We start from the raw sequence: 20,580 nt of genomic DNA, 5'->3' as shown, positions 1-20,580 counted from the left end.
AGGGAAATACTCAGCTGGGAACACAAGAGACTAGACTAGAGAGAGTAACAAAAAACCAACCATGAGAACATAATGCACAATGCAGAGTGACAGAAAACAAGAAACTCAAACATGCAAAGACACAATTACACAGAACAGAGGGGACACAGAGAGACATGAAGGGCAAGGGATCAAAACTAGAAGCCATAGAATAAATCACACACAAGTACAATAATACGAAAATCACAAAGAACTAAAAACGCTGGGTCAGGAGACCCAGGACCGTGACAGATTCCAAATAATTATGACATATCTTCAATGGTCTTTATAGATTCCCTTTAAAAAGAAACAGATCCCTGGGGCTTATTCTTTTCCTGGCCACTAAAGTAATAAGCTAGCCAAATACACTGGTTCTCATATAGTATTGTGCGTTTCTATCCTACAAAAAGCACTCAATACAACATACTTCATTGCCCCCCATTTATGCAAGCAGTTTTTTCAATGCCCAAGTACTTGCTTCCTAACATTCATACCCTGATACACATAACAGAGAGCAGTAGAAGTTCAGTATTGTGCAAGGATCTAGGATGCAGACTGGAGCAGCCAGGGATTGAACTATCAACCTGTCAAATAGTGAAAGAGCTGCTCTACCTCCTGAGCTGCAGCCATGGAGAGGAACTGATGCATTGGACTTCACCAGCAAGGCTACTCTGGGAGAGTTTCGCCAAAAGATTAGCGGGGTCAGCATCCAGAGGTAGACTGTCAGAGGTAGACTCACCTTAGCACTGGCTTAAACCAGTTTCTGCATGGCCTGCCAAGGAAGAACACCCCTTGGAATCAGAAATTCCCTTTAAATAGAGAGCCGGTCCACACTTTTCCCTAACCCTCTAACCTTAACCCCTGTATATGGGTAACTGACAGATCCACACACCTCCCTGTTGGACTTTATTGATTGCATTCCCCATATCCTCTTCTCAATTTAGCCTTCAGTGTAGATAGTCCTGTCTTACTTGAAGTATTTTCTGCATTGTCTGTGAATGTTTCTGTCTTGCTCCCTTTGTGCTGTAAATATATCAAGTCATGGATGAACAAGTGCCATATGGGAAACTGGGACTGTTGTGGTTGGACCAATAAACTTAAAAAGAGATCAAATAATTTTGAGCAAAACTGATTCCATCTTAACAGAGTTCATCTTGAGTTTAGTTGGTATAACCATGAATAGTGTAATCATACATTCTGCCAGCTTCACACCTAACTGAACCTCCACCTTGGCTACTACTCATTTGCCTTTAACTGTTTCTTCATTAACCTTTTTAATTCAAAAGATTTGGGAGACTTAGCTAGAGTCATTAGATTTCAATCACTTCCATTAATGATTGCATTTCTGTCCTGATCTGGTCTCTGCCCTCTTGCACTTTTCTTTTGCATTTAAAAAATTTTTCCCCTTGTTTGTGAGTTGTGATCAGTTTATCCGGATAAATTTGCACGTTGAATTCTGGACTTTTTTTTTCTTTGCAAGCATTTCTATAAAGTCACAGCAGGTATAACTTGATAGAGGATACTGTAGCTCTTTTTCAAGTGCACCCTTGTGTGCAAAACTAGCTGGGCTCTAGCAGCGGAATGATTTTGTTCAGTGCTGAGTAGATCTGTATTAGCCGCTGCCAAGATTCACAGCAAGTCTATATACCATAGCTGACTGTCTGCACTAAATGAACCCCCCTTCCCCCTGCTGTGTATCGCTTTGGTCTCTTGATATAATTTCTTTAGCCATTTTCATGATGGCTTATTCTATTTGCTACGCTCTAGCAGTATGAGTCTGTGAGCAACCCCTCAGAGGAATAAACCAGGTGAGATGCTGGGGCTGAAAAAATTAAAAGCTTGTCATTGACAGCAGCAGAAATCAATGCGTTATAAATACAGATTAATAGCAAGGTAACTGACTCCCTCAACAGTATCAGTCAGAGCTGCAGAAAAGCCACAAATAGTCTAATTCTGATAAGCTGTCATCACTTGTTTGTCACAGTACTGTAAAATATGGAGTTATGACTATATGAGGTTCATTCTCAGATGGTAATGTCTGAAGTGGCACTTCCATCTCCACAGTGTGAAGTCTTGACAGAAGAAGGTGACAGACTGGAAATCCCTTCACTGTCACACACCTTAACTTTACTAGTTGTCACTACAGCTCGTCTTTGTCCATTATGTTGTCGAACATTTGAATTCCACGAAGTTACGGCAAACATACATGTTTGAAAAGTTTCCCATATTCTTTGCATTTCCTGTCTTTAAACTCAGATTAAAGCTGGCATTGTGTGACATTAAAAGACCCGTAAATATGTATAGAAACAAATCTAGCTGCCAGTGATACCGGCAAAGCTAAATCTCATATCACAATAAGGCTGCCGTTCTGCCTGCGACAAGACAGAGACCTAAACAGATGCTATCTCTCCAGTCATCTATCAGCCTGTCCAAACAAAAAGCCACCAGGGTATTGGAGGCAAGTGGAGTGGAATGCGCATGTCGGTGCTGTAACTGATGATCATACGGCTTGAATGACTTAACATTTTAACTCTAATGGCACGGGAAGATGAACTTGCATGTGCAGTCTGTAAGCAGTCTAATGCAGACATCCAAAACAGCGCTGACAAATGGTGACGCCCCAAAACACAGGAGAAAGAGCAGCAATAATCCTAAAACCAAAAAAGGGTTTCGGAAAGATAGTGACAAAGAGATGCCGCATACTGTGGAGTAAAAAAGGGAGGAAAAGAAGACGCAGCAAAAAGCAAAAGCCATCTTTTCTCTCAGATGTGACTATAGTGAAAGGCAGCGAGATTATTTTTTCTAGAGGCGTGCTACCTTCTTGCCTTTTCTGACCCCAGTGAAGAGACGATTGAATAGATAATTTTGCAGGCGCTCTGCACATTTTGCCCTAGACAGTCTCTGAATGAACCACAGCATTATCTTGTTCACACGCCTGTGCTTCTTCTCCGGGGGGGTACTTCGATGAGTCTTCTTACTGAATATGATGACATGTCAGTCATAGGCACCACGGAGGATGATAATGAAACGGTCATCAAACATTATCAGTGAAGTAAGGCCAGTGGACAGCTTCAGGCCACTGTGAATGGCACATGCATACACAAGCAGAATACTAAGGAGATCTCCCATGTAAATTTATTTTGGGATACGCTGAGAAAAGCATGCGGATGCTGGGTGCCAAGACTAGAATCTTTGTTCTTTCGGTCTTTGTCAGGAGTGTCCACATTCAGCTGATTCATAAGAGCTAAAGCTATGGAGCCTTTTTGAAATGCCACTCACATCCAGTCTCAGGACCCAACGAGGATTATTTTAAAGTTAATGTATAGTAAATCTTGTAAAGCAGTCTGCCACAAAAAGAATCTCCATTTAATTGATGTTCAAATCAAATCTGTGTCATTAGCAATTACATGTCTTGGCAGCTTCTAAGGGTAAAAATGAGAGCATGCTCATTAGTATTACATAAGAAGGTTGAATCTTTGAAAAAGGACACTGCTGCCATATTAATGTCACAGAATCTGTAGATGGTCACATTTTACGAATTCTTGCTCTTTAGTACCCTTTGAATTCTCGCCTCCTAATTATGCTCTACGGTGGTGGTGGTGTCAGTAGGATGGGTAGGATGCTGAAGCTACAACGCAGATTCTTCTAGTACAAATTTAGACCTGGGTGCTGTGCAGCCCCTAGACCACATCTGGTCTTCTGATTCTCCATAACCAGTCGGTGTGTAGTCAGGAAAATTAGGATTAAAATGTAAATAAGTATACATCAAGCAGTTTGTCCCATTTCAGTCAACAAACACTCTTTTAAAAACTCCCCATCAGAGAATGCCTATACTGTTATTTGCAGTTTTGTGGAAAATCCCAATCACAATATGGTTATGTTGCTTTTATTTTGAAGGTGAGAGCTCGCCATACTGTGCTTTAGAAATTTATATGATTTCAAATCATTTTGAAATATATTTAAAACGTACAAAAAAGTGAATTCACTGAACTACGTTTTCATACCAACATTTGAGCAGCCACACTGGATTCCTGTAAAAAGTCAGAAATTAATCAAGCTTAATATTCAACCACTAACCCAAATGGTTCTGATCAGGAATGCAAGCAAATAACTGTAATTTTGCATATTTATCAAAACAATAACATGCTTTACTATTTTTTTCTGCTTTTTTTGTAAAACACACCACCAAACAAAAATGTCACAAAAAGCATACTGATAAACCACGTGCACCAGGCATAGCGGAATTGGCTCGGTTTGTCCCCAGTGTACCTTTTTTGCTTTCTGCTGACCACTACTCAAGCTCGGGCCTTCATCTGGGTCGGAATTTTCTTCCAGGTCATCCAGGTCATATTGACTAATTTTTCTTCTCAAATATTTATCTATTGCTATAATGTATTTTCTCACTCACAGGATGACAATTATGTAATATCGTCTTCTTCTTCTTCTTCTTCTTCTTCTTCTTCTTCTTCTTCTGTTTTAGTGGCAGTTGGCATCCCCTTGAATTAGAGCAGGTAGTTGTACTGCCCTCTAGTGGTAGAGAATGTAATTGTTCTCCCGCTACCCACACTGGTCGCTTAGAGTACTAACCGCTGGAACCAGACAATCTTCATCGGCACACCTGATCATTTCTTATGGCACACCTATGTGATAGTGGTTGAGAAACACTGGCCTAAGTACTCACTCAAAGAAGCAAGAGGTAACGCTGTGTGATTGTGTGTTTAAGGATTTTACAATCTGGATCTCCATTACAAGACTAAAGACAAAGAAGCAGAATAAGTTGACCAATAATGTAGAGCAAAAATAGAGATCTGAATCTTTGCTAGCAAAACTGTAAAAGCAGCAAGCACTATTTTTTTTTTTTTACCAAGCTTTGCACTGCAGGGATGTAGCGGTCAATTTATCAAAGAGTATTTGGTGGACTCTGATGTGCTAATAGAAAAAAAAGAAGAATTTCTAATGTATTTGCCTCTCCAGGCAAAGCGTAACAAGGTGGTCCAAGGAGCTTTAGCTGAAAATGTTGTCTTTTTCTTCTCGTCTCTGGATGAAAGCTGTGATGTAGTGTCCATTACACAACCCAGTTACTCATCTTCGTACATAGGAGAATAAAACATTTGATTTTAGGAAGAGCTAGCAGCAGTGTGATCAGTGAAAGAGAATAGGACAGGGAGTAATTTGTTCAACTGCATGCATGGACAGGCTTGGGCTGAAATGGGACAAACTAGTAGGTTTTACAACTGCTGGGTGTCTGAATCTGACTGGAAAATGTAGGACTTTTGAAGCAGATACAATAGAAGATAAAAGGACTGAAGTGAACCCTGAAATTGGTATTGTTTAATTCTATTATACACCAGGATGTGTCGTGCATGTCGCTGATGTTAACAAATTAACTTAATCAGGGCAAGAGAATCACAAATACTTTGTTGCACTACGAGCATGAACATGGTGACATAGGCCACCACATATCTGTCAGGTAGCTCAGGATGGGCAAAGTACTAAAAAGAGCATAGGACCTCAGTTTTGTGAGAAAGAAATTATGGATTTCCAGAGCTCTCAGATGCAGAATGGAAGGCAGATATTGTTCAGACAATGAACTTTTCAGTCCCAAAAAAGACTGTATTTTACTCAGTAACAAAGGAAAGGGAACTGAAAAACAGCAGATGAAGTAATTAAACTACAAGAACTATAGCAATAGCACACTGGATAAAGTTAAAAGTCTTCAAAATTTTGAACATTTTGCTTAGTTCATATTTTTATTTGCTTATTGTAACATCTACTCTCACCAGTAACTGTTTATAAAGAGATAAAATTAACATTGAGCAGAACTGAGTTCAGCTTATTGATGCAGCCCATCATAACACTCCCAGTTTCTCATGTGACCCCTTGGGAAGAGAAATGTCCGCCTCTGGTCCAAATCCTGATGTAAAAGCAAGAGAGCACGAAGTCTAAAAACTGCCTTTTACCCACAAAAAACCATCATATTAGTATGTTCAGTGCATTTCAGGCGGTTCTTTGAAGTTGTGTTGCAATTTATTTGCTCTAACTACTTTCCTTAAACTGAACTCCAACATTTCTACTTCAGTTAATGAGTTCCTTAAAATGTCTCTTAACAACTTTTTGGGAATATGCTTATACTAGTTGGCTCCAATAAAGCAGCATATATAGATATGGACAGTACTGCCAGTGTATAGCAGTATGTAGCTTGGTAAATACTTTTTAAACTCTTTAAGGTTGTCTGAGGCCACTGCCAATGAAGGAATTGGTGAGATTCTCTCTTATGAAAGCTGGGTGTGTGTGCTGACGAGTGGAAGAAGAAAGAAATGATTTTGAAGAAAAAAAGCAATACCTGATGGTTAAACTTCAGACTTTGGATTTGTACTGATCTATTTTGTACACAATTAATTCAAATGACTCTTTGCTTAACCTTAACCCTAAACAATCTTTGTCCTATTATAGCGTAACCTGTTAAACTCTGTATTTTGTTGCATGTTAAAAATGAGTACACTGAACTGTACTAAGATCAGTCACTGATATTGAAGAGTTTCTGGAATTATATTATAAGAGCAAGCATGTAACACTGATTGTGTGCCTGTCTGCTGTAATGCGCTCTACAACATCTGTTATCAGTTACATGCACAACATTGGTTGCAGACTATAACAAACATGCTGAATCAGGCTTGGAATTTAACTTCATCTGGTAAAATACAGAGAGACGGTCTCCGATAAAATCATTCCCACCTCCACTGAAGCCACCAAAGCTGTTGGCAAGGTTATCTACAAGCTGAATGTTAACTGACTGATATGAATTCCCATGTATCTTTTCCCAAAGGGTCTGTCATCAACCACACTATCTGGAAAAGCCCGCTAAGTACAGCAACATTAAGAATGCTGCTGAGGCTGCTGCTGAGGAACCCATGAAAGGAATCCTCTGATACACAGAAGACAAGGTGGCACCTAGAGGCTTCAACGGTGACCCTCACTTCTCCATCTTTGATGCTGGAGCTGGAACTGCACTCAAACCACCACAGCAACTACAGAAACCTGCTGTGTGACCCATTCGTGCATAAGGAGTCATCATTCTGGATTCTAGATGTTACAGCATCTGCACCAAGAGCAAACTCGTATACCTGATGAATGGGGAAATACCTTTTAAACGATTGTTATCTTTTCTGTTCAGTACTAAAGAATGTACAGATTCATTGTTGTAATGTTACTGATCTTGCAGCTCTTTTGCACTTTGAACAAAAGGCTGTAAGGTAGTTTACATCTCTACCTAAAAAGCAAAAGGTCCCCAGTTGGATTCCAACATTAGCACCCGTTCAAGTTCAAGTTCCAAAAATATAAAGACCAATTTCACGGCACATTTATTCCTCCTGCTCCAGTGCCTATGTACTGGGCAAAACGCTTGTGAACAAGTGTATTAAATAAACACTGACAGTAAAGCACATGAGTGGCTTTATAATGATGCACATTTGAGGTCCATGAAAGTTTCAGCTGTGTTGTAGCAGGCAACAGTCATATGAAAACATATTAAGCCAAATAAAGCCCTGACTCAAAAGCTAGTAGAACCCTGTTAAACGTAACAGCAAAAACTAAAAGTGATTGTTGTGACTGTTTTTTTTTTTTTACAGCATTGCTTGAGTGCTTGAGTCTGGCTTCCTCCCACAGTCCAAAGACATGCAATTAGTGGGGTTAGGTTAATTGATCAACCTAAATTGCCCATAGGTGTGAAAGTGGAAGTGAATGTGAGAGCGAATGGTTGTCTGTCTCTGTGTGTTGGCCCTGCGACAGACTGGCGACCTGTCCAGGGTGTACCCCGCCTCTCGCCCTATGACAGCTGGGATAGGCTCCAGCATCCTCTGCGATCCTGAAAAGGATAAGCGGAAGCGAATGGATGGATGCTTGAGTTCATTGAGGTTTAAGGGCTTTTGTTTGCACATAGCTCTCTCGAGGTCCCACCATAGCATTTCAGTTTGGTTGAGGTTTGGACTTTGACTGGGTCATTGCAACACTTTGATTCTTCTCTTTTTCAGCCATGCTGTTGGATTTTTGCTGCTGTGCTTGGGATCACTGTCTTCCTCCAAGACCCACTCTAGATCACGCCTTAACTGTCACAGATGGCCTCACAGTTGGCTGTAGCATTGGTATTCTGGTATACAGAGGAGTTCAAGGCTTAGTCACCGACTGCAATATGCCCAGATTCTCATCAAATCATTACGCCTCCACCACGGTGCTTGACAGCTGGTATGAGGTGGTGCACATTAAAACATCTCCACTTTGCTCTTTTCTGCCCAAGGATGTTGTTCCAAATGTCTTTTGAAATATCTTGTGGTTTGTTCAGAGGCAACCTTTCAAACCTGCTCTTTCAAAAATGTTCTTTTTGGAGACATGCCTATCTCTACTAAGAACAATCCTATTATTGGCCCATTTTAGAAACACATCTGGTAAACACCGCTTAGAAAGAAATTCATGCATTCTGATGCATGTTTACTTTGACTCTAATGACTATTTAAATTATTGACATCAGTCTAAAAACTCAACTCTGCTCCAGTTTGTTTGCATCTAAGTAAGACATCAGGAATTATTGTCTTTATCTGGCTCTAAATACCTCTGAAAGTATAAGATCCATTTTTCCAGGCTAAAAAGGTCTTCCAGTCCTCTCATGTTAAGCCTTTCAGCTCTTATCCAGTAATATGCAGCTGATATACAGACCGCTTGGGCTGTAATTATAGTAATCAAAAAGGGAACAGGGAGAGGGCTGTAACTATGCCCCTGGTAGTTTCAACATCATGTTTCAACTCCTGTAATTATGCTTAGACTTATTATTAACTAAGCTGCAGTCACTCAGATGAGAGGGGAAAAAAACTACAAGTAAAATAAAACGAGGAAATGTCACTTCAAGAGTTATAATCATCACCTATATAAAAAAAGATGGAAACTTTAAGCGATTGATAATTGCCCACATAACTGCAATCTCTTGGTAAGTATCTGTTTTTGAGTGAATATGATGGCCAGTCGCCAGAAAAGGGAGAAGCAAAGGTGCAAAAGTAAAAACTTCTTCAGGGCTTGTTTGTGGGTGTCTATAGTTGTCTGTATTTAGACACCGTGCTGCTAAACAAAAGGATGAATTCAACCGCTACAAACACAAGGTCAACTGAATTCTTCCGTCAGCCTGCCACATACTTCTCAACAGACAGGTACAAAACTATTTATTTTTTTTTTAAAAAAACTGACAGAAAAGTCATTACAACCTCTCAGTGACTCAAAAGGTCTAACATCTCTTAGTCCAAAAAGTGCCTCATATTTATTCTGCTGTTTGCACAAACTGTCCCCATCCATCATCGGTGACTTGCTTTCTTTATTTCCAGTCCAAGAGCCCTGACAACCTCCTTCCTGCTTCCATCATGAAACAAGCAGCATCAGACTAATGACTTTGCGTGCCGACTTGTGGCTAACAGTTTGGTTGGTTTATGTTGACACATAGTTAGAAGATGTCATTTTTAATTTAGCTCCTGGTGGAAATAGTCATGTGAAGTGTAAAACCTCCATTGTTTAACCACTGTGTGGATATGAGTAGGTGTGTGCCTATGGCACCTCTCATCTTTTGATATGGCATCTGTGCTCAACAAATTTCCCGGAGTGTATCATCCATATAAATGCTAATCCAAGCTGAAAAACTGATTTCAAACAAGCAAGAGACAACATCAGTTCCTGACAGATAGCCTCCTTCAGCCCCGCAAAACAATAGCTACATAAATGCCTTTCTGTGTTTAAGATGATTAATGATCAGTGTTGGATCAGTAACAGTATGCTCTCCCATGCACCCATGATCATTTTTCATTTCATATTATTCATATGTGATCAAAACCTGATTAAGTGACCTGAAACATTTCAGCCAAAACTGAGGCTGAAAACAGCATCTCTGTAAACTGACAAACCTGGCATTTATATTAATAAAAGGGACTATTTGGACTCTGTGTGTGTGTGTGTGTGTGTGTGTGTGTGTGTGTGTGTGTGTGTGTGTGTGTGTGTGTGTGTGTGTGTGCGTTCCTGCAGGTTGTGTACTCCTGCCTGCCACCTACTCACAATGGCTACCAGAGAGGGCAAGTGCCTACACAAAGCTCCATCCCACTGGTGTTGTAACAAAATCCCCAGAAAAATTCACATTATTCACACCAGTTATGTTTTGTGCAGTCGTGCACATCATTTGTCATTTATATCCAAAGAAGAATTAATTATTCTAAGGAAACTGACAGGGATTTGCTGTTTTTGTCTCACCAAGAAAAAACTTTCCACAGGAAACAGCATTGCCCCTTTTGTCGCAAAAGACATGTCAGTCATTGATTACTTTAAGCCTCGCCATGAAAAAAAAAAGCCTATCGTGTTAAGCACTCGCTAAAACATGTTAACACGTAACACCTTACATAAAAGCACTGTGTGATTATTTATAGACAAAATTGCTGCTATTAGCTTGGACTATGAGGAAAGATATGGGTGTTGAATTTGAAGTGGGCAGTTTAATTTTTGGCATCAGGACTGATGTCAGACTCTTCAGGTCAATTACGTCTCTCGTTCTTCTTCAATCGATACGTCCTCTGGGTGCAGACTATCACGTGTAATCATAAAACACAAATCCCAGTCATCATTTTGATCATAATGAGAGTAACACTGTGCCGTTAGCAGCCACTGTGTAATTACCGGGCTGGCACAGACCATAAGGGAAAACTACACTATGCAAATATTTCATTTTCTCACAAAAGCTCTTTAGGGATCCATTGTCTACACTGCAGAGGTAATATCTGCCAAACCAGATTGTGCCACTCCGCAACAAAGGAAAATTCATACCATTAGCCTTAGTTCTAGCCTCTTTGTCCAAGGTCTGGTTTGTAAAAGGTTATTTTCAAGTTGCCCAACTGAACATTTGAGGGGTAATGAAGGCAGAATGAACAAATAAACTTAAATGCCAAGAAGTAACAGCTGCCACCACTTACTACACTGAAGAAAGCATTATGTATAAGGTCTGAAAGCATGTGAGTGACAGCTTAATAATTTCCAGCTTAGTGTAATACCATAAAAGGTTTCCCTTTCCAGATCATTTTTAAACACTGAAGCTGAAAGGCCTTTGGGGCCATGCAAGCAATTTGCATGCAGCTCTTGATCAAGCACAATATCTCCTCAATGGCAACGGTGTATTCATCGATTTAATCACAAAGAGATAAAAGATAGAGAGCGAACTGAATGATAGTCAGAGGAAACCACAACTGCCTTTGCAGAAAAAACATCTAAAATATAGAGAGAATACCAACGAGCAGATTTACAGAGTTCACTAGTGATGAAATAATGAAAACATATGCAGTATATAGCAGGGATGAGCTAATCAACTGATTAACTTATAAAGTATACAGATAAAAGTTAGAGATGAAGAACAGAGGAATCATGAAATCATGTGAAGGAGAAAAATGAGGCAGTATTTTGAGGACGTATATGCAGGAGACACTGTCATCTTGATGACATAAAGAATGAACTCATTAAAAAAACTGCCACCTATTCATTTTCTGTCTGTGCGCTAATTGATTAATCACCTAATTGTTCCAAGACTAGTAAAGGATCAAGGAACTCACCCCTATGAATAAAGCATAGAGTGTTCTTATTGCGCTTTTGGAAACTGCATACAAATGTTGGATGAAGTCGATTTTCTGGTTTTCCAGTTGGGAAGAACCACAGTTTCAGCACCACAGAGTGGACAGCTCCACAGAAAACCTTGAGCTCGATAAACTGAGCTTCAGACTTGAATTTTTGAGCAAAAAAACTACACTTGAAATTCTACTTTCCTCCAATTTTCTGAAGGTTAAACGCAAAGACAAACCAACAAATCCTGACAGAAACAGCGTCACTGACAAAAGAGCGAGACGCTCCTTTGTGGAAGATTTTGCTGCTGAAGTATTCACCATATAGGGCACGGATGGTGGCTTAGGGCTGAAGCTTCACATCTATTAGACAGGAAACAGCCCATAGCTTACGGTGAAATGCTGTGCACCTTCTCTCACAACTGCATTACAACCTGTTCAGCTTTCAAACGAAATGACATCCACAAGTGGCCAAGATGGGTGACGAACCAAAATGTATTATTCACAAAAGAATGATTTCCTTTTATTTTCATAAAGAAATTGAACAAATTAACTACGTGGCCGTTTTTTGGCTTATTGGGAAAACAGACCCAGGTGAATTTAAAAAAAGAAAGAAAAGAACGCACGGTGTATTTGGTAATAAGCCATACGCATTTTCTACTAACTAGCACTGCATTTAGAAAAAATGTGGGACGGCTTCAGTTTACATTTTAGAGAATGGCTCCAGGCATTATATTTATTCAAAGTTTTCATGGAAATAAGGGCAGCTATGCGCACCAAACCCAAACCGACGTGCTGTACTTCCTGCACATTCGTGAACCTCATTAAATCCCGTTAAAGCACTGCGACTTTAGAGCGAAGTTGGGCATACCATCGTAGAACAAACTGTGGCATCTATCAGTGCGAGGGTTACTGTGGAGAAACTACAGGTTGTGCATCCTCACCCCTTAGCAGGCTAGTGCGCGGAAAACGACATCCTCGCTCTGTAACGGAACAAGTGTCAAAAAATCAAACTCACCATAGAGGGATACAATCCGAAGATGGTGAGGGAAAGGACCGGGTACAGGACGCTCAACAGGACCCGCATGCTGACGGGCTCCGGCCAGCCACTTTTCTCCAAGATACAGTCCTTTATCATGGAGCTCCTGTCCTTTTGTTCACCTCACGCGTTTTTCTTTCTTTTTTTTTTATTGCTGTGGAACCGCAGAGAGAGCGCTCCGACCGCGGCACTGCAACCACGCGTTCAGCGGCATCACACACAGCGCTCCGACTGAGGGCAGTGCCGAGGAAAAAAAAGTTTTGAGACAGGGGGAAATATTCAAATATTTCAGTTCCAGCAAGCTGCAGGGGAGGCGCTCCAACCATGTGACTGCACTTCTATCTATCTGCCTGTGCTGAATGCCTTGTGAAAAGCGACCACATTTTTCATTTACACAACCTTCACGCAGATAATGTCTTAAATGGCTAATGAGGCCATTGTGGGACAGGGGGCTTCAGGTGTGACATCATTATCCGAATGCTGAAGAGGTAATGGTTTATCAGTTTAGTAATGATGGGGGAATGATTGTTCAGTAGGAAATATATATGGAAATGCAGTTGTGGTGCACAGCGCACTTGTTGAAAGGAAAAACGCGAAATTAAATAAAAATAAAAAGCTGAGGAAAGCAGTGCAGATGCACGACTGAACTGATGAGACAGAGAGAGAAGCTTTAACAGTAAATGGAGAAATCTGTCCATGTTGAATATCTAAATATTTCAGGTACAGTGCACTGAATCTGTACACATGTGGTTCAGCTAGAGATCTGTGGATATAGTGGATGGAGGATTATGAGTGAAAAAGAAAGTTTTTACTGGACTCCGTGAAGTCCTGTGAGAATCTAAGTACACCCCATGATTTAGAATCACTCATAGTAACAACAGCTTTAAGTAATCATTGTCTATATCATCATTGTGGGGGAATTTTGGTCCACTGTTCTTTACAACATTATTGAGCATTGGGACATTGCAGCACCTCAGTTCTCCTTTGCAGCCATTTTTGTGTAGATACTGTGCTTGGAATCATTTTCCTGTAGCATGACCCAATTTGGGCTAAGCTTTAGCTGTTGGACAGATGGCTTCACATTTGACACTAGAATACTTTGACATAAAAAGAAGTTTCTGGTCAACTCAATGGCTGCAGAGTACCTGGGTCCTGCAGCTGCAAAAACACACCCAAATGATCAACCCTTTACCTGGTGTGTGGCACTTGGTGCTGGGTGTTTGTGTAATATGTAATTATGGTGCTATGCATTACGGCTAAACATCTCTGCTTTGGTCTGGTCTGTCCAAAGGTCATTCTTTTGTGGGTTGTTCAGATGTAACTTTGCAAACCTACAATCCTCTTGTTAGAAAGAAGAAGCTTTCACATGGAAACCCTCCTAAGCAAGCCATTCAGTCTTTTTCTAATATTTTTGTCATGATCTTTAATGTTTAACATGCTAACTGATGCCTGTAGCATCTGAGCTGTAGCTCTTGAATTTAGAACACTACACGGTCTGACTTTGGGCTAGAATTGCTGGCATGTCCACTCCTGGGAACATTGTGGTGTTGTTTTAACACACTCCATGCTCCAGACCAACGAACAAAAGGTGCTCACACTTGCTGATGATCAAATAATCAAATGCATTTAATTAACAGAACCTGGTTGCAACTTGATGCGACTTTTAATTACTATGGAAAGAGCAAGGGTGCATTTACTTTTTCACAATAATGCATAAAACTCCTGTGAAAACTTTCTTTTTCACATAACTGTATGTTCAAATAACAAATTCCCACTTTACTAGAAAAGTAAAATGGGAGATTTACTAGAAAATAGCTCTTGAGCAAGAGCGATTTCAATGAGAAAATACCCATTTAATTTGACTTGAAACAGTGTTTTAAGAGAAACAGTTTTTTTTTTGAGAAAAAAAGAAAAAAAAAGAAAGAGAAACAGTTTTTTGAAACACTCATTTTACTTAACATCAGAGAATTTGTTTATGAGTACTAACCAGTATCACCAGTATGTCTCCATACTGGTTACCTAAATGCCATCAGGACAAATAATAATGCAAATTATTTTTATATATAAAGAGAAGCTTAGTATTGGTCCATACTGTCTACTTCTGTTCTTTTGGTTCAGGTATCATACTTGAGAGCTGGGACTCACACACTTAAAATATATGTATAAAAAATCATGCTGGAATAGATATGTATTGTGTTGGCTGTAAGACTGTGGCTCAGACTTTGCTAAAAGAGTATATCTACTTGATGCAAAATAGCTTTTCCGGCCTAAGAAGGTGTTTTTCTCCCACCTCATGCATTTATATGATATACTAAACTTTAGGGGAGGAAATAGCAGATGCAAAACAGGCTTTGTAATAATAAAAAGCCATCATTGAGAATAGACTGTGGTTCCTTACATTTTCTTGAGAAGATGAGGGCCTCTGTTTCTTTATGACTCTTATTTAAAACCTGGGCTGAGAGATTTTTATTTACAAAGTTGGTTACTGCACAGCTCTGTGGTTACATTCATATAGTTTCACGAATATATCATGTCTGAGATATTCATAACTGAAGCAGCAGTAGGGAGATGAGATGCTGGTGCAGGGTACAGTGATGAGAGGAAAGCAGCAATATAATGCCATGCTGGCAGTGGTAGTCAGCAGGGCTGTTGATGATCTGGTCATCTGGTTTGTGACACTGTGTTGGGGGTTCTCGTTGAGTTCTGTCAGTCTCAGTCTATCCAGACTGCTTCTCTCGCTCTTCACTGTCTTACACTGATCTATGTTTCTAGACAACAAGCCGGTTGTTACGAGCATCCTTTATTCTTCAGGATGTTTGAAAGCTTTTGAGCTCTGTTCTCAAATTTCTAAATTTCTTATTTTTTTATTGAAGCAGCTACACACACTCACTTTCTACGTTTGCAGCTCCCCACGTTAAGATAAATATTTCAAAAAGCAAAGCACTAAAAGTGAAAAGTTCATCCTTGCTATTTTATGAATTGGAGATCATGGTGAGAATGCTGAAGCATACTTTGAAGCAAACTAAAAGCATAAATCAGTAAAATGTTCTTCACAGGGTCATCAGTTCGATGCTTTAATACATTTGTACTTGAACTTGTACAAACTTTAACCTTTAAATAAGGAGGATTATGGCTAATGTACATGCACATGATGATTAAAATAAGGTTATTTTGATTCAGCTGCAACACAGATCAAACAGACATGCAATTCAACCTTATCTTTCTTAGACCGATCTTAATACGTATTTCGTGGATGGATTTCCATGAAATCTTGCACAAACATTCATGGTCCACATGTGATGAATGCTAAATACTTTAGTGATAGCCTGGCTTTTGCTTTGGTTTAACCTTCACGTCCATGTTATCTTTAGATTAGACAAAGTATTACAGACTTCTGGGCATTGTAACGGTGGTGCAGTGGTTAGCACTTTGACCTCATAGCAATGAGCTTCCAGTTTCAATTGTCCTCTCTGTGTGTAGTCAGCATTTTCTACCTGTTTCTAGTTGTTTATATGGGTTTCCTCCTACAGTCCAAAGACACGGAAAGGGTAAACAGTGACTCCTGTTAGGTAATGGATGAGAGGTGGATAAAGTCCTAGTGTATAGCGTCTAGACTTGTGATCTAAAACAATTTGAATAGAGAGTAAGACTAGAAAAGCATTACATTGCATTCACACAGAATTTGCATATTGCCTCTAGAAAAATTGTAATAACTTCAGCCATGTATAATTATTAGCAGCATCACAGTTTTATGGCATAAAAATGGCATTCACATCACTATGTAATTAGAGGTAATTGACTCCTCTTGGTGTGCTAACACTCGAAAGTGGGATGATAAATATAATGGGATATAATCTTATAGCTATCTATATAAATTAGAGATGATGTAACATAAGCATGCTGACATGCTCGCTTTGAGCATCAAAGAGCCGCCAGGATGAAAGCACAATAGAAAAAGTGACATACAGTAAAGACAAAGTGTCACCAGTGACACTGTTGCCACTGTGCAATGATGCGCAGTGTTACACTGTGTAAACACAGGGACTTATGATTGGTTGATGCCTCAACATTATTTCTGTGCTAGAAATGTTGATCCCAGCCAACTTTGATTGGTCACCTTTCCTCTTCATCCGTACAAGGTCAGTCAATCCTTAAAAAATTAACTTAAATCTCCAGTTTGTCCTACTCAGAATGCAGTTCAGTAGATGCTGGTGTAGCTGATGAAATGTTTAATTCTGAAATTCATTCAAATAAGCCACATCCAATATCGTGTTATTATTATTGATGCTGCTACGAATTACGGGGTAGCTAAGTAGAATTGTGCAGAGGATTATGGCTAATGTACATGATGATTAAAATAAGGTCATTTTGATTCATTTGCTACACAGATCAAACAGACATGCAATTCAACCTTATCTTTCTTTCACCCATCTTAATATGTATTTACATATATAGAAGGAGGTCTATAAAAAGAAGAAAACATTCTTCATTCACTTCCCAAGCTCTAAGCCTTAAAAAAGTTATTATTGTTATTTTCACCTGGAAAAAACACCCCCAGATTTAGTCAACAGTAACATTCAAGCAAAATCTTGAGCTCTCTGAATAAGACACACTTTAGTTTCCTTATCCTCATGCCAAAGTGAGATTTCAAAAATACCAGAAAAAATAGTTTTACTTCTGAATTATATTATTAAACGTGCTTAAAAGACAAGACAAAACAAAAAATCTAATTTTAAGCTGTAAATATTACATTTTTATACTCTGAGGCAGTGTCATTAAAATTAAACTCTAGTTTTCAGAAGTTTTACCTGAAAGAAAGAAAGAAAGAAAAACCTTTATAAAACACACTGAGCAGACAAAAGCAACAGGACAACTTAAACAGATAGCACCCAAAAAAGGTAAAAAGGCAATAAAGCATTGAGATCTCCAGGGGAATATAGTAATTTGAGGGTAGTTTGAAGGTAGTTCAAAGAAGTGAGAAGTCCATACTAACTGAAACCACCTTCATCAAGTGCAAACATCGGGAATATGAAAGGTTAAATATTAATTGACTCTTTATAAAGCTTTTAAAACAAAACAGTTAGGACACACCATAGGTGGACACTAAGCTTGTGTCTGGTTCACTCGTGATGCCCCCAAATGCTCTTAGAATAAATGTGTAAAACCTTTACCATGAACAAGTCTGGATCATGTTTTCCCCACCAAACCAATTAGATTACACCAGGTGAGATCAGATTAGCATTGTGCTTTGTGGCCTTTGCTTATTCACCCCCTCATATTTTACTTCTAATTCCTTAGAGTTCCTTAAAGGATGTTTTTCAGCAGTCTGCTGTTCCTGGTGGTTTGCTGTATTCAGACTGCAGCACAGTGTTTCTTCAGTAGCAGACAGAAATGTTGGTCATCGTTTTACAGCAATGGGGAGTGAAGCAGTTTTCTCTACACCACCATAAACACTGCTTACCAATGAGCCCCACAAAGACTTTCTCAGCCCTTCTTTTTTAAATGAAGAAACACTGACAGTGAAAGGAAAAGCAGCTTGCATCCGTGTTTGCATCTTAATTAAATGCGACCTCTAGTTTTTTTTTCCTGGGACAATTAAAGGAATTAAATCTGTAGTTGAACAGAAAAGAAATACCAGAAGTGATGCGATGCCTGTTCCCACCAGTATAATGGAGTCTTAATGGAGCAAGAACAGAGCCGGTTCAGACGGTTAAGTTCGAGTAATTAAAATTAAACAGACCTGCTACTGCTCGGAGAGCAATGGGCTTATTTCTATATTCTTTAAGAAGATTGTGTTTGGGAACTCCAGGCTCTGCTGTTTGTCATGTGCAAAGCTGTTAACACACATCTATGTACAATGCTTTTGCGTCATTCATTGCTCCATCTCTGAATAGTGCTATTTGTTTTGCTAATTTAAAGCTTCCATCCGATCGCTGTTTTTTACACCTTGAAACAGCTCAGTCTCACACTCTCTTTGCTTCTCATCTCCCTGTGGTCTTCAGTTCTATTTTGGACTTATCAAAGGTCATCAGCAAAACACAGAAGTACAGACGTCCATAATGTATCAGCCGTTTAGCTGGTGTATGAGACACCATTAGTGTTATTTCACATTAGCTGACATGTTTGCACATATGTCTGTGTGCTTACCAGATGTAAGCTGAGGTTAAAGGTTAATGCATCACTGAGGGATAAATGTTTGTGTGTGAATGCGTGTGTGTGTGTGTATGTTCATCTACATTAGTTTTCTTTGTAGGGCATCTAATAAGTAGTCTGGGGAGCTGGCCAGTCAGAGTCTCAGTAAACAAGATTTACCAGCAGCCACAGTGGGTTTTTTTGTTTTGTTTTCCCAGTGGTTTTGTTCAGAAGGGGACTCTTGAGCTTTAGCTCAGCATGGAAGGGCCGACTTTTAAAGATAGTTAAGCCGTGGATGATAAGAACACACCAAGTCCAAAGGAAGTGTGAGCACTTCACATGGACACATCTTAGTATGGGCACGTTTTCACTCCAGCATGGACTGTTTTTTCTGAGGTACTAGGTATCTGTAAAGCCTCCAGATATTTGAAGTAGCAGCATGGCTGTTAGATAAACACTGATGTCGACGGTGTTTTTAACTGTTTAGTACTTACCTTGTTCAAGCTGAAGCTGCCAGTCTCACTTCCAAAAATCAGACACTCCAAAGCAGGGCACAGCGGTATGATCGGGGCATGTAAAGTATATAATGGTACACAGACAATAAGAGCCGCAGTTTTATAGATCCTTTGTGTCTGATATTTCATGGCACCAGATCTCTACTGCAGTGAAAGAATTGTGAAAGATATGTTTGAGATAGGTTCGTTACTCATCAAGGCAAGTTTCATTACAGTTTATACAAAAAGTTTGAAAAAAGCACCAAAAGCGATGTGTGGATTCCATATGAACATGACTAATAATTGAAATAAGTAACTTTAATCCACTGATAACATAAAGCTCATGGTGAAGCCAAAGGAAAGGTCAGCAGAGCAGTAAAGGCTGTAGGATTCATCACCTGTGAACCTGTGAATGTGTTTTCAAGAAATCAATGAGTGGTTGTTAAACTGAGTCACCCATGAGAGATGAAGCATACCACGAAGCATGATGTGCTGCTTCATGCAAAGGAGTTATAGAGTTCTACTGTGCAATGCAACATTTTAACTTGTTGTCATCATAGTGGCAACAGTGACATAATATTTGAAAAAAAGTGCTTTGCATCCAATTTATACCATAAAAACAATGTGCTTCCATGGATTTCTCCAGTCTGGTTTAAAAGACGTAGACAGCCTGTCCATGACAAGTGTCTGTCAGAAAAAAGTGTTTGTTCACATTAATGAAAAATAAAAATGTTTCGAGATATCTCATAGAGCTATAGGTAGACTTGTAGTCAAGACCGCCTAATCCGAGACCAAGACAAGACCAAGACCAGAGGGTATCGAGACCAAGACAACACCAAGACCAAGTCGAGACGAGACCAAGACCGAGACCAAGACCGGTCTCGAGACATCCAACTCTATCTATAGGGGTCTTGTGTTCTTTTAGTGAAAGGTAACACAAGAGCAGCACTTGTGCAAATCAGGGGGACATCTGAGTCACCAGGGGGCACTCTGTTTTACACTTTAGTTTTAGTTTTACACTTGAATTGCTGAAGTTCTTTTCTGTAACATGATTGATGTCACACAAGCATAAACACTGTAAGCTGATTAAAGGTGTTTATCTCCAATCAGAGGAAATAAGGAATAAACTGATTTTCTTTAAATAACTTTCCACAATAAAGATGCTACTTAAGTGTGTGTACAGTTAATACTAATATATGTTAGATATATATGAAATATATCAAAACTAACACAGTTAACAGGCATAAAATAGCAGTTTTTCGCCAACAAGGTA

General features: G+C 39.4%; 1 protein-coding gene across 1 annotated transcript in view; it reads right to left on the bottom strand.

The window, feature by feature from the left end:
• Nucleotides 1–12,944, bottom strand: part of olfm3a (olfactomedin 3a) — a 33,628-nt gene extending 20,684 nt beyond the window's left edge. The window contains exon 1 of the mRNA XM_085286501.1: nt 12,661–12,944. Coding sequence (XP_085142627.1) covers nt 12,661–12,780 — 120 coding nt within the window. The 5' untranslated portion in view covers nt 12,781–12,944. The remainder of the gene's footprint in view (nt 1–12,660) is intronic.
• Between the last annotated feature and the right edge of the window lie 7,636 nt (nt 12,945–20,580).

Source organism: Mchenga conophoros, linkage group LG9, assembly GCF_057382185.1.
Source record: "Mchenga conophoros isolate Kocher_MC1m ecotype Shallow Benthic linkage group LG9, M_conophoros_male_GT1.1, whole genome shotgun sequence".
Lineage (NCBI taxonomy): Eukaryota > Metazoa > Chordata > Actinopteri > Cichliformes > Cichlidae > Mchenga > Mchenga conophoros.
The sequence above is the reverse complement of the archived record's forward strand: the minus strand, read 5'-3'. Positions and strand labels throughout refer to the sequence as shown.